The 15,135-nt window shown below is 36.4% G+C and overlaps 1 protein-coding gene across 1 annotated transcript in view; it reads right to left on the minus strand.

Moving 5' to 3' along the window:
* The window catches only part of LOC128858234 (AF4/FMR2 family member lilli), a 224,593-nt gene that overhangs the window by 119,328 nt on the left and 90,130 nt on the right, over window positions 1-15,135 (minus strand). The window contains exon 4 of the mRNA XM_054094325.1: window positions 894-2,577. Within this exon, the coding sequence (XP_053950300.1) occupies window positions 894-2,216 (1,323 nt within the window). The 5' untranslated portion in view covers window positions 2,217-2,577. The remainder of the gene's footprint in view (window positions 1-893; window positions 2,578-15,135) is intronic.

The raw sequence follows: 15,135 nt of genomic DNA on the forward strand, positions 1-15,135 counted from the left end.
AAAAATCTGAGAAGTTTACAACGAACAGAAACAACGAACTTCTACCCCACCTGTCTTACATCGTTTACATCCCCTTTCTAGACCTTAAGTGGAATACTTGAGTACTTGAACAATTCCATTCTATAGATACTATTACTATGGGAGACTCATGCCGGTATGTTGGGTTACCAGCAAATTACTTTTGGGTCAACTTCCATGAGAGCGTAAAAATTGATTTAGGCTTCACCAAACTAAATAGGGATAATGCACACAGTTGGCGACCTTTGGAAATGGCTCATCTAATTCCACATCTAATAGCTCATTTCGAGGGCTTACTGAATGGTATCGGCGTCAACGACTAGGTTTTTGTAAGGTGCTAGAACAAAAAAGACAACGAAGAATTTAATATCGGGAACACAATTTTAGATATTTTTGATGGCAAAGAAACTCCGCTTTGTCACTGCTTCATTGGTTGAAATTGTTTAGCCAGTTTTTTAATTAAGCACTTGCACTCTATTATATTAAAATTGAATGTGCTATACAACTGTATGCCAAACATATTTTTAAAAATTCTAATTAAAAACTACTAAATTGTAATGCAATTTTATGTAATTTTTTACATTTTTTTATAAAGTCTGAGACTTGGATTTATATGGATTTTGTTAGGCAATGAGCTGTACTGTTATCAAAACTGGTCAAGATGTTGATGTGCTATTGCTTGTCGCACGCTGTTTGAATGCACGTACGAGAACACTTTCTTTTATATTCCCCCTGATTTGTTTGAAAGTTTGCGAGGGAAAAATATTTTATCGAAACCGAGAAGCTCTTGTGGCTACGACTCAGTAACTTGATGCTCAAACTTGCATTACACACCATGCATCTAAACGGCTACATGAACTCACACATGCACTCACCATAGTCACATGGCCATTGTATGGCGCGTATTTGTCTGCCACATCTATCACAGAGTCCGTCGAGTTGGTCACCGCTGTGGTTAAACTACTAAAATCTTGCTGTTGTTGTTCCTGTCGCAGAGTGCTGCTGTCAGGTTGTTGTTGTTGTTGTTGCTGGTGTTGGTGCTGGAATAGTTCATGCGGCATACCTCCAAATATGAAAGGGCCACCAACATCGTCGCTGCCAGCCACAACTGAAGTCGTCCAAGTTTTCTCAGAGGACGGCAGCGACTGTGACTGCGGCTGCGGCTGCGGCGCAGCAAAGGTTGCATTGCGGCGAGAACAAAAATCATCTTCAAAGCGTGACGATTTCCCTATGTAATGAGTTGGCGATGCGTTATTCGTAGTGGTCAAAAGGGCATTGCTACCACCGTTATTACTAATGTTGCTACTGCCACTGCCACTGCCACTGCCACTACCACTACCGATGCAGGCGTTGTGTCCATAATACGCGTAGTCCGTATCATTAAAGCCATTTGCCATTTGTTGCTGTTGATAATGACTTGAATTTTGCTGTTGTTGCTGCTGCTGATTAACTGTACCAGCACTACTGTAAATACGATTGTCATACAAAGTGTGTTGCTGTTGTTGTTGCTGTTGCTGTGGCAATGCCAAAGTATCGAATACAAAATCATTAGACTTAGCAGTGGGCGAGGGGGGACTGCCGTAGGGGTAGCCGATATGTGGGCTGCTGCGCAAATGCTCCGTGTATTGCTGTGACAAAATATCGAAATCGTTAAAGCCGTGCAATCCCTTGGCGCTATCACGTTTCTGTTGTTGCACGTACGGTGAGATATACGATTTCTGCTGTTGTGGTTTTCCTTGTTGCTGTTGCTGTTGTTGCTGCTGCTGCTGCAAGTGACGTTGTGGTTGATTAATGCCAGTCGACTTTTTATTTTTCTTTATTGCATTGTTGCTCAACAACATTTTTGGCGGCTTCCTTTCGCCCAACAGCGGACGTTGTGAATTGTTGCATGAATGACCGCGTTGCGTCATAATACCACTAGCGGCTGTGGCATTCGAATATAGCGACATGTTGTCATCGTCATACAAGTCGCCGTCATCCATAACGCCACCAATATACGGATTATAGGGTAGCGATGATTGCTGTTGTAGTTGTTGCGTCTGCTGTTGCTGTTGTTGCAGGTATTGCAAGTGTGGTTGTTGTTGATGATGATGGTAACTGCCACCGATAGCGGTGGGTACCATGGGCGGTGAGGGCGGCGTCGTTGTCGTTGGCATGGAAGCAGCGCTACTGAAAAAATTCGTCAGCTTTACAGTCATTTTGCCGCCGCAAGGAAGAGCAATGTGTGCTGTTGTTGGCGTCGTAGGCGGAGACAGTCGTTTGGTGGAAAGTTACAGGCTACTTGCTACACTACGAGGCTGTTCCAGGCACGTTTTCAATTAAAATCACTGTTGCACAGTTGAAAAGAATAATAATAATTGCAATTGCAACTGCAACTGGCTGGCGGCCGAGTCGGTGATGCTTCGTGATGCCTCACCTTCGTCCTCTATGTACGATTGTGTTACTGAGTTAACTCGAGTTGACAGCGTTTCCTTTGTAGTCGACATCAACGGTTGGCTTTATGTCTATGCGGCTGTGTCAAGTTGCACGTTCAAAGCAGGTAATGCTCCCTACTGACAGCTGTTGAGAAATAGGAAAAATAAAAAGAAACTGTGATTAAAGTAAAGCGTATAAGAATAACGTATACAATATAAATATATATATATATATTTCTTTTTTCAATTGAAATGTTCAAAGGTGCGTATGAAGTCGCAATAAAAGAAATTAGATGAAGCAAAACTGGGAGAAAAGTGATAGGGATAAGCGGAAAGCGTAAACTTTAGACAGATAAACACTGCTGGTTGTATAAATGACGTGGATGAGGAAAGCGGAAGAGGAGCTTGAAAAAGGTAACAGTGGGCGAAAGTGGATATTTTGCTGAAATTGAAATATTTCGCATAAAATTAAATTAACTGATTTTTTCCGTATCCAACCGAAGTATGCAGCCCTTCAGTTTTTGCGTAAAAGTCAACGAACATACCAAATCAACATACGTTCGTGCATATATAATACTGTAGGGCAGTCAAGTCTACACATTGAATTTTTAAAAACTTATTCTGTATGCTTATCTGTTTGTACTCGCCAAGTTGAGCAAAGAATAAACCGAATTTTACGTCACTTTCACTGCAGGGCAGAGAAATTCCTTCAGGTGGCGCTGGCGCCGATATATTTTTTAAAAAGCTGTTTATGGTCCGATTCCACTCATATTATAAAAAATAAATTAGCGAGCTAAAAATAAATTATATCCCAAAAAACGTGGCACGCTAAGTGGCCACATTTAATAAAGTCGGATTTGTGGTCCAATTTGGTAGAAATTCAGAATTCAGCTCGTCTGAGTTTTCGAATGGGATGATTTAAGAACATGTAAGGAAAAGATTAGTGAAGTTTTCTCTCGACGAACAAAAACTACTATTTACAGATAAGATCTTCATTATGCCCGTGCTATTGCATGATGCAGAAGGTTGGACGATGATAACATCCGATGAGACATCCCTTGAATTGTTCGAGCGAACGATACTGCGGACAATTTTACGATAGCAAATATCGCATACGATGGAACGGTGACCTGTATGAGCTTTACAATGACATAGACATAATGCAAAGAATAGAGCTGGATGCACACACAAATACTCCAGCTCTGAAAGTATTCGATAGTGTACCAGTAAGTGGTAACAAAGGAAAGAAAGGAATACTTTGCGTAGGAGAGATGAAGTGGAGAAGGACTTCGCTATGTAATTCCAAAGAGCGCAGGTTAGCAAGAAAACGAAGCATTTAAGCAGTTATCTATCAAGAAGAAAAATAATAGGGCTTTAGACACCTTTCCTGGAAGTCGCTATGGCCAACTAGTGGCCTTTTAAAAGCCATAAGGTCAAACCTATTTTTAACGATACCGATCATGACTTATTTATAAATATCCTACTTCTCTTGTTGAAGTCCTAAATAACTATATTACAAAAATTTTTTTTCGAGTGATCGTCTGATATATTCAGGCACAAGTAGTTGAAAAAGTAACAAAACTGAAATGTTTGAAATTTTGCAGAAGAAATTGTAGAATTTCAAAAAAAAAACGAATTTTTATTTACTTTTTTTTTATTTATACAAAGCTCCTTTCTCTAATCCCTTTTCATGAACCTCTCCGTTGCCCTATTCTCATGTTTGCATCTAATATGGGACTAACATGGCAGTGGGTCCTAGATTCGATCTCCATTAAGGAAATTAAATGTAAAGTTTTGGTAAAGGGTTAACCAAAAAAAAATGTAAAAAATTAAATTTGTTTCTTATAGTAAATATTTGTAGACTTTTTAGGGAAAACCCCACGATTATAATTATAAGATAATATTTTACCAATTTTTTGAACAATTTAATTTTAATTTTTGTTTTTTGTTTCTGACCTTCCAAACTTGAGATATAATATATTGTCAACCGGCGGCCAGATTTATCATTGAAAAACAAAAAACGTTTAATAGTATTTGATGCCAATGTTCATGTATAAAAAGCTAAAATAACAAAATACATTTCAATATGAAAAACCCAAGTCTTGAGAAACATTTAGAACTTAGGTACTAACCCCCTCTTCCTGAACATTATGACTTTATGGGAAGCTAAGGTCAGGTTAAGTTGAAATGGATGTCACTAAAGCAAACCACATTCTTAGGGCAATGATTGGAGGCGAGCTGTAATATTACAGTTATTGTATTACAGTTATATTATTGCAGTTTATCTTCCCATCTCTCAACTTCTTTATATCAATATATGTCACCTCATTTAATGTTACTTAAAGTAGTATCCCCAGATATCGAGCGAATTTCAGCACAGTTGAAGACAGTTAGAGTGGAAGTGGGGAATGGTTTTTTCCTTCACATCCTACCAGAATGAAATGCTTGCTTGAAGCATGAGACACGATTACTGTCCTCAGTACAGAGCCTCGTTAGTTGTGATATACTTATGTAGTTCGTATTAGATCCATTAACCTTAACATTCATTTCTTAGCTATAGCCCTTTCAGCAAGTATAGAAAACTATAGAGGTATTCTGAGAATCATTGGCAAGGCACTTGCTTAGCAAATGTCTAATGCGTTTTGACGAGTTTTAATTTACAAGGTGCCGCAAAATTAATCACGCAATCGGATTATTTATAATTTTGGCAAATGGCGTTTTACGTTAATCATATTTCACCCTTGTATACTGGAAACTACAATATACAAATAGGCAAGCAATGGAGCGCGTTCAAGTCAAAATAAACATTCCCATCAACTACTTTTTTTTATTTAGTAAAAAAGTTAGGTAACAAAATTAAGTGTTTAACTTGCGCCTTATTGCATTAAGATGGTATGTTATAATGGTTGGAATTGAGATCTGGTGGCTAAGTACGAGAACTTGATACTTGGATGTGTGGTGAAGTTTTTTTCGGTACAATCTAATGTATAATTGCGGAAAATGTTGCAGCAAAATACGTGGGAAGGTTAGTGGCTTCTGGAATATTTACTTACAAAACCTTTGGAAGTAGCTCAATATAAAAGAGGAGTACAGATTCCACAGACTACACGCTTTAATTGGGAGAAACAGTTTCAAACTAAAATTGAAGAGGAAAGACGGCACAAAGGCATGAAGCCTGGTCGTAGGACCTCTCACATTTGCATAGACGGCTCTAAAACTTTAAACGGTGTGGGAGCGGATATTTACTGTTGAAAACTAGGGATTAGGCTGCCAATCAAGCTGCTGGATCAAAGCAGTATTTTACAAGCGGAAGCTTTTGCTGTTGGGAGAGCTCCGGAGCTAGCCTACACAAAAACTGAAAAAGACTCCATGATTAATATTTACGCGGACAGTCAAGCAGCAATAAAAGCAATAAACTCATATTGCATTAAGTCCAAATATGTTCAACTGAGCAGGGAAGCACACAGAATCTGCACATCTATTGGGTCACAGAGGCATCGTAGACAAGACTAAGACATAATTTATAAGGAAATGGACGTCTGCATGAAAAAGCAGGCGGATGTTAGGTGGACTAATCTGACCACTCGCAAAACTACAAAAGTCATGTGTAGAACTAATGACAAAAAACTGACTCAATTCGAACTTACGCTCTCGCGAAAGGACCGCAGAACTATCATAGGTATGCTGACAGGTCATAATCTATTGGCTGCATATGCGTATGAGGTAGGAATTACTAGCAACGACAAATGCAGGAAGTGCAGAGAGGATATACCATAGAGCAAACCTTAAGTCATCTTCTGTGTTTTTATATGGTATTATTTATTAAATCTTAATAAAGGTCAGCCTCCATCTGGTATCGCTAGGGGCCAAACGGTCTATGCGTGGCTCAAAACCAGCTGAGTTAATCTAACGTAACCTAATGCACACTTGTAAAATGCTGCTCTCCCGGTTCGAAAGGAAGTCTTTTTTGCATCGAATCGTTGCGGGTGATGAAAAATGGGTGTATTTCTTCAATCCCAAGCGTAAACAATCGTATGGTCCGCCCGGCCACAAGCCAAAAACAACGGCCAAACCAAATGGCTACGGCCGCAAGACAATACTGTGTGTTTTCTGGGATCAACGTGGTATGGTTTGGTACGAACTATTAACACCAGGTGAAACAGTTGACGGTGCACGGTATCAACGACGATTGGCCGATTTGAACAGCGCTATACACCGAAAACGCCCAGAATATGCCGATCGGCCTCACAAAGTAATTTTTCTTGATGACAATGCACCGCCACATTGAACAAGAGTGGCACGGGAATTGGTGGAGACGTACGATTGGGAACCGCTGGTGCATGCGGCTTACTCACCAGACTTGGGACCTTCCGATTATCATTTGTTTGCATCGATGGGCCACACACTTTCCGAGCAGCGCTTCAATTCTCACGAAGAAGCCAAAAAAATGGCTCGATGTTTGGTTTGCGGCCAAAGACGGCCAATTTTTTTGGCGCGGTATCCACAAATTGCCTGAGAGATGGGAAAAATGTGTCGCTAGCGATGGCTATTATTTTGAAGATTAAATTTGTAACCATATTCTGTTAATAAACGTTTGAAATTGAAAAAAAAGTGTCATTTCATAGGTATATACCTGGTATATAAATACAGATATACCCAGATTGTACCAAACTATTTTACATTTTACCTACTTTTGCATAGATTATTTCGAGAAAACTATTTTTCGCGCCAAACTAATTAAGAAAATATATCGAAAATAAGCAAATTACGCAGCACAGTAGCTATATACCTCTCTAGCCTGTAAATCACGCTCAGTACCCATCTGAAAAGCCTCACAAATCTTCCAAGCGCATTTTCAATCATCAATGGTATATATGAAATTCCGTTCTATAGTTAATAAAAGTAAATGTAACAGCAAATGTATGATACATAAAACGGATATTATACAGGCTCTCCTTTGTGTTGGATTTCTTCCTTGCGCTCTTCTTGTGACTCCTTTTCATCACTTACTTGCAGTTGATTGCATTTTGCTTGCAATAAATTGTACCGCTTCCACTTCGTAGGCGGATAGTGCCAGGTAAAAACCTTTCATATTTTTATTTTACTATTCTTCATCTCGTCTATTTGTTCATTTTTTTTTTTTGGTATGCTTACAACCTGTGGGTGCCTGTGCGTGCTTGCATTGACGAGAAGCCGGGAAGCAAGTGATTTGTGGCAAGTTTAAGGTGAATGACAGACAGGGAGACAAGCGAGCGCGAACGCATAATTTATTAGCGGAAGTTGTCGTAACGGATATGACTGAAGTTTTCTTCTTTTTTTCTTTATATGTGTGTTTGTATGAAAGTGGAGTTTTAATTATAATCAAGTTGACTTGCCGCTGCTGTTAGAATAATGAAGTGGCACGATTGCTACCTAATTTGAAATTAATGTATTTTAATTTTTGGTGTTTTCTTTTCGCTGGTTTGCCTCTAATGAGATTTTTTTGCTGTCGCTGATATTGGACTATTTGCATTGATTGCCGCTTATTTTCGTAAAAAAACTAGAGCTCTTTACATGTTATTATTCCTCCCCAATAAACTTACGTAAAAAAACTAGAGCTCTTTACATGTTATTATTCCTCCCCAATAAACTTAGATCATTCTCAGTGGTATTTAATGTTTATTAAGCGAGGGTAGATTGCAAATTCGATAGTGGTAGTGACCGACTTGAATACGAATGTACAGTATTTTGCTAAAACTTGACACAATACAAGAGAAAGGTGGTTCTTGAAACAGCTCTAAGCTTCCCAAGAGAACTTTCAAATACCGTTATCCCGAAAACTGGAATCAACCTGGAGACAAAACGGAGGACGTCATTAAATTTAAAAAGAGATTTCTATACCACAGGAAAACGTTCTAATTTTCTAGGATTATTTGGAGCAATATGGCTTTATAAAAAATAAGTTTATGTCCTTGGCTTTCAACAATGATCGACGAAGGTCTGATAGAATCCTAAAAGATATTTCGTTTTCATCAATGATGGATTTATAAATAAATAAATAAATACTGCGTTAAAAAGTTATAGCACAAGGACTTTTTTACTTTTTTCAATTTATCTGTTCTTCATTTAATTTTAGACATTGTTTTTTTTTTACATATAGGCCTCTCTTCTACCATAACCATATAATTCGAAGTTTCCGACTTTGTACAAATTTAGAAAAATTCAACATATTTTCAATTTTAGGAATATTTGCGTATGCAATTTTATATATAATTGGCACGTACATCCTTTTTGGGTATTTGGATGAGCTCTTCCTCGTACTTGTGATGTCCGTCTTAATGTCTTCCACAAAGTATGCAATTTTATAGGTCATTAACTGTTTGTTTAATAAGGTGAAAGTTTCAAGTGGTTCAAAAGCCGCGTTGTTTTTTAAGAAATTTTTTTTCAGATGGTGTCGCGTGCTTTTTTCTATATGAAAGAAAAATATCCAACAATCTTGCATAACCTCAAAAAGCGAAACAAATGAGATATGCACTTCCAAAACATCCAATTTTATGAGAAACAACAAATTTTCAATAGCACTAAAATCTTCTCAGAGTGGTCTGTTTCAACTTTTTTTTAATTTACTTTTTTTTTATCTTACAATTTTTTGTAGCTACAAATCAAAAAGAGAAACAAAGCCAAACTCAAAAATGTTTGCATTTTGGGTATAAAAATGCACTAAATTTATTTCGAAGAGCCAATGATTGGCAAAACTGCACAACTAGATTAATGGGACGCCACGCTCTCTCTGATGGGCGCAATCTTGTTTCAATTCTTCATAGAAAGTGCTTTAGTAGCAAAATAATCTATATTATAGGAACTCATCGGCACAAGCTTTGTCTGGCTTGAATTCCTGTTAGTTGAAAAGCGAAACTACTACATTTACCAAGAAGGATATGAGAGAAAATTTACGGCATGACTTTATCTCGTCAATATTTGCACTGCTTTTTGGCATTGGTATTATGGTTGTAGTTTTTCAGGATTGAGGAATCACTCCTGCCGGGAGTGCAAAATATGTGCATACTGGTAACGTCTACAGTACTTTTCTGTACAGCAGGTGAGGCGGCAATACGAGAACCATAGATCCAACTTAAACTTCAAAGAACACAATAAATATATATAGTATGTGTCAGAAGAAAAGAACCGGTTTTTTTTACTTGAAACTTCAAGATATATTGCGTTCTGCTTTTTACTGCGTAATAGTCCCACTCAAGGGCTACGACACCAGTAATAACTCAGGTGAATGTCTTTCGAAACTTTCCCGTAAATACAACCAAACAAAACTGAGTGAGAAGTACGGGAAACGTATTGAGGTGGCATTTTTATGCACGCATTCGAAAGGGCCGAAATTATCTTACGTCGCGGCTGCAAAAGTGATTAAAGTTTATTGTGATGTGGAATCAGCGGTATAAGGTGTACAAAAATGTTGATGACTTTTCCAACGCGGCTTGAAGCGAGTGACGACAAAAACAGGATAAAGTGATCGTCCAACTTTTTAAGCGGGACCCTTCTTTGTGACTACGCCAAGAACAATCAGTTCTTGCTAAAAAGGGAATAGATGTGAGTATTAACACCATCGAACGTCGACTGAAGGAGGCGAACATATCCTAACGTCCCACATCATCAAACCCACTGCTTTGAGAAACAACAAAACAAGAAAATGGCGTCAGAGTATTGGATTGCCCAGTTCCCACACGCCAACCCCATTGAAAATGTGTAAGAAATTATGAAAACGTATCTTGCCGGAAGGCCAGTCTATGATTTAAAGCAATTCGTGCGTTAATTTCGCAAAACTAGTCCTCATATTGGGTGTTTTTATATCTTTATTGCAATGCAGCTAATAAAACTTAAACCAAAAATACTTTCCTCTAACAAAATGAAGAAAAAGATGTTACCCCTAATAAAATTGCAAAGAAACATTAACTTCTTCACATCTTTTTTGAGTTGTTTCAAAGTATCAAATAAATATTCCAACTTTTATAAATCAATAAAGCCATCTAGCTTAGTCCCAATCAATGAAGCTCGCAGAAATCTCTCCTTTGTTGACATAAACTTATCAAAATCCGGTCAAAGCTTAGAAAATGTATGCAAGCATCTCGATTTGTTATTACTTCAGGCAGCAAATGCATCCACAACAACAAATGCACATACTTGCCTTAAAATAACATATCCAAGTAAAAAACTTAACTTTTAAAGCAACAAAAACATATGTTTTACCTTTCGAGATGTCTACAGTTACAGTGTCGTAACAAAGTCACGAACCAACGCCCTCCACTCCTGGCGCAATGTACAATAGCACAACAATATCATCAACATTAAAGACCATAAAGGCAACAATGCCAATATGTATGCACAGCCGTGTTCAAAATATTAGAAGTGCCCATGCCAAGTATATTCAATCACAATTTTTTAATAAAGCACTCTTCTAACGGGATTCCCTAAGTAATATACGAAGGATTATCTTGAGGTAGTTGCTATGAAAGTATTTCATTACTGTACGAGAATTGCTTCCGTGCTGTTCAAAAGCATCCGAGAGTGACTTACAAAGTATTATAAAAAAATCATTATTTAACAGTTGGTGTAGAAAACTGAAGAGTAAGCATAAAAAACAAAACAAATTAGATAAGAATGAGTAAAAATTTCGCTTTGTTTAAAATTTCTAAAAGTGCTATAAAAACGCTATAGTGAAGAAGTGCGTAAAACCATTTTAAATCTTCGAAAAAAGGTAAAACAAAAAGAGAAATAAAGGAAATACTCGGGTTATCTGATCAAATGATAGCGAACTTCCTATCCCTTCGGAAGACGATCGGTATTTACTCCTAGTCTCTAAAAAAGAGAAGAAGATCGGTCTCTAAAAAAGCGTCATTTGTACAAATAAAAAAAACATTTATATCTTAATGTTAGTGACGTAACAGTTATTAGACACTTGTTAGAGCGCAAATAATATGCACGAAATCCACGAAAAGCTCATTTGTCGACAAAAACAAAGGGGAACTGGGTCTATGCAGTATGTCTATCGTTCGCAAAATGTTGAATATAATCCCCAATATACGCTCAAGACAGTCAAACATAGCGATGCAAAAGTGATAGTATGGGGAAATTTTTGCTACAGTTGGGTTGGAACAACCCACTTGATAAAAGGAACAATGGATTCGCAGGGGTATGTGGGAGTTTTAGCAAATGTAATTCTGCCATACGCGGAACGGAATATGCTATTGAAGTGGTTGTTTCAGCAAGACTACAAAGAGTTTCGGGGGAGGAAGCTTAGGTCATGTGCTGGCTAGCTCAGTCGTTGACTTTAACCCTATAGAGAATTTATAAGAAATAAAGAAATAATCGCCGCGTATTCTATTATGTGTTTGGCCGAGCTCTTCTTCCTATTTGCGGCGTCTTAAGCCGACACTGAATGGCAAATGTTTCTTATGAGGAGCTTTTCCAGGGAAGAAATATGCTCCGAGATTCGCCATTACTTGTCAAGGAATACCCGTTTTTAGAAAACACTTTTTCCATATTTTTTTTAAATTTTGTATAAATTTTAAAACTGTGAATTACATGGTTTTTGTTGTTGTGGTTAAAAAATAATAATAATAATTATAAAAAAAATTATAAATAAATAAATAGTCAAAGCTTTGCAAAATGTCGCGCTGCTATTATTGTGAACACCGGTGTGTGTAGCAAATAAAAAGCATAGATGAGTAGAGGACAAGCAGGAGTGACGCAGAAGCAACAACATTGACCAATTTACACTCGAGGGCTTTGCTTTGTGAGTCAGTTTAGTCAGCTGAGACAGCAGAGACAGCAGAAGCACCAGAAGCAGCAAAGATAGCCAACAATAAAAATTTACCATCAGAATGCAAGTTGTACATGAAAAAAGTTTCCCATGCACACACATACATGAATATGCACACACTATACATATACATACATATGTGCGTGTGTTCAGTATATTTTCCTATTGCATTGTTGTCTTTTGTTTTATAACTTTTTGCACTTAGTGTATTGTTGTATATCGCTCTTATGCATACTTCCAGGCACACACACGCGTGCATAAACAGATACGTATGCAATGGAAGGAATATATGTGACCCATGCACGTACTATATATAATATATGTACTTGTATGTACATTAGTGTGGCTCACCAAAAGAATTTGCAGTTTTTCCAAGGGGATCACAATATTTAAAATATTTTCAACTTAAAAGAAAATCATATGAGTCAGGACAGGGTTATTCGTGAGCGGGGCTGTGCAGAAACACGTCTAAAAACGAGATAAAAAAACTACACCTTTTTTTGGTTAGACAAAAATAGCTTCTAATTGCAAATTATTTACTTGTGGAAGGTTTGATAATATTTTTGCACGTTAAATTAAAATACGAAAACTGCCAAATGGGACTTGCGGGATATGAATGAGTTAATTTTAACCAATAGTCGAAGAGCAGTCACCGTAACTAAATGGGTTTGCGAGTGGCAGTCATTCACAAAGGCCTTCGTTCAATACTCACTGCGGGCACGAAACAATGAAATACAGAAAAGGATTTATGTAATAGCGGTCGTCTCTCGGCTGGCAATGGCAATACTCCGAATGTATTTCTGCCACGAAAAAAGCTTCTCATAAAAAACAATCTGGCATTCGGAGTCAGTGTAAAGTTCTAGGTCGTTCCATTTATGGACGAACTTCAAGAAGGAAATCAAAAATTGGAGGAGGGTATCAACAAAAGGGTGGGAGGGAACGCCTTTGCACATTAGGACAAAATTCTTCTGCTACTGATTTTTATTTTTCAAACTACTTTTAAACTTTTATTATATGAATTGCTGAAGAAGGTTTTTATTATAAATATTATATATAAGAAATTTTATATTTTCTAGCTTCAAGCTTTGTAAAAATCTTTAAAAATTTCATCATTAAACTTTTTAACCAGAATTTTTCTAGGTATGCAAGTTCAGAGTGTCTATATAATGCCGCAATTTCTTGTTTTTTTGTGACAACGCACGGCCTTTTCTTCCATATAAAAAAAGTTTGGGGATGGACATTGTGTGGAAAAAAGCGTGACACCTCAATGAAAAAACAAAAATAATACAATAAAAAATCAAATTCTAAATTTTCTGGTTAAAAATGTGAAGGCTTTGAGAATATTTTTTAATATTTTGTTAAATTTTTACAAGGTTTGAAACTTTTCCCCATGTGGGTTTTGATATAGATGTACTATATTACATAGTGGAGAGTTTATAATTTTCCAGCGGGGTATATATGAGAAGAAATCGTAAGATTGTGAATTAATAGTGGTAAGGGCATGTAAATGGAAATACCATGGCTAAAAATTTTGATTAAAAATTCATTTTAATGTTCGTATTAGTGTCGCTATACTTAAAAAAATACTTATTAGTTAGCATAGCCTTCAAAAGGTTCGGTTAATTTGATTGATGATTACGTGCAAATCCGTCCTATTAACACGGGACGAAAAATCATACCGGTTTTCAGTTTGGCTGATATAACGCACCAAAGAACACAAACTTAAATCAGCTTTTAATAAAGTAGATTTTTGAGGGTTTGCTTCAATGGTCGTGAACGGGGTAATTTTTTATTTTATTTTATTATATTTTCCTTCATTTTAAGTTTTTTTTATTTTTTTATATTTTCCTTTAATTTTTTTTATATTTTGCTTTAATTTTTCCTTATTTTTCTTTAATTTTTTCTTATTTTTCGTTTTTTTTTTAATTTTTTTTCTAACTTTTCTTTAATTCTTTTTTTTATTTATATTGTATATTTTTGAATTTTTTTGTTCTTGACCCTTAGTGGATTAATTTCCTTTTTCGTTAGAGTTTCTTCCTTCTTAAAACTTTTAAAATTTAAAATTTTAGGAAATTTTCCTGTTATTAATAAGACATCAAAATTGTTAGTGTGACTAGTATTAAAAAGCAAAGGCACAAACAAAACTCATTTATGCATGTAACTGGCATTTTAATAAAGTAAATTTGTGCAAGTTCGAATTAATAGAGATAAAGGGGTTATGTTTTGGTCGTCAATAGGTTAATTTCCAATTTAACTTGAGTAATTTTTTCGTTTGGTAGCCGGTTTTAATTTTCCACAGAAAATAATTTAAGCTTACCTAGGGTGTCCCAACTTTCTAGAGTAACTTCGTAAATTTTACGAGCTCATTTTACCCAAAATTCTGAACATCGTATTAGACATGCAATAACCGAACTAAGAATTTCGAAATTTCCTCATTTTTTTTCAAATCCAGCCATTAAAAAAATAAGAAGTCGTAACTCTTTTTGCTTATAACGGACGGTTAAATCCAAGTTAAACACATATTCCGGCTATCCGAATTATCGAGTTATTAAAATTTTGATACAAATTTGCAGAAAAAAAATCTCGATACTTTGTAGGTGGCAGCAGATTTCCTAAAAAATGTTGATTTAAAAACTCTTAAGCTTACGTTTTTTCATTTACTGAAAGAAAGCAAAGTGGAAATGGAGAGATATTTCAACACTGCAAGTCACGAATAATAGATAAGATTAGAATAGATTTGTGAGGTGTTAGATTTCCGTAGAAAGAATAGAGATAGGAAAGATAAAAAGTCGGTGGTAAGACGGATAAATTAGTTTGAGGTCACTCTTCCACAAATCTCTTGGATTCATTGACGAATTTTAAGAGATCCGGAAGAGGAAGAGTATGAACTTT

This window comes from Anastrepha ludens, chromosome 3 (assembly GCF_028408465.1).
Source record: "Anastrepha ludens isolate Willacy chromosome 3, idAnaLude1.1, whole genome shotgun sequence".
In the NCBI taxonomy this organism is placed as follows: Eukaryota; Metazoa; Arthropoda; class Insecta; order Diptera; family Tephritidae; genus Anastrepha; species Anastrepha ludens.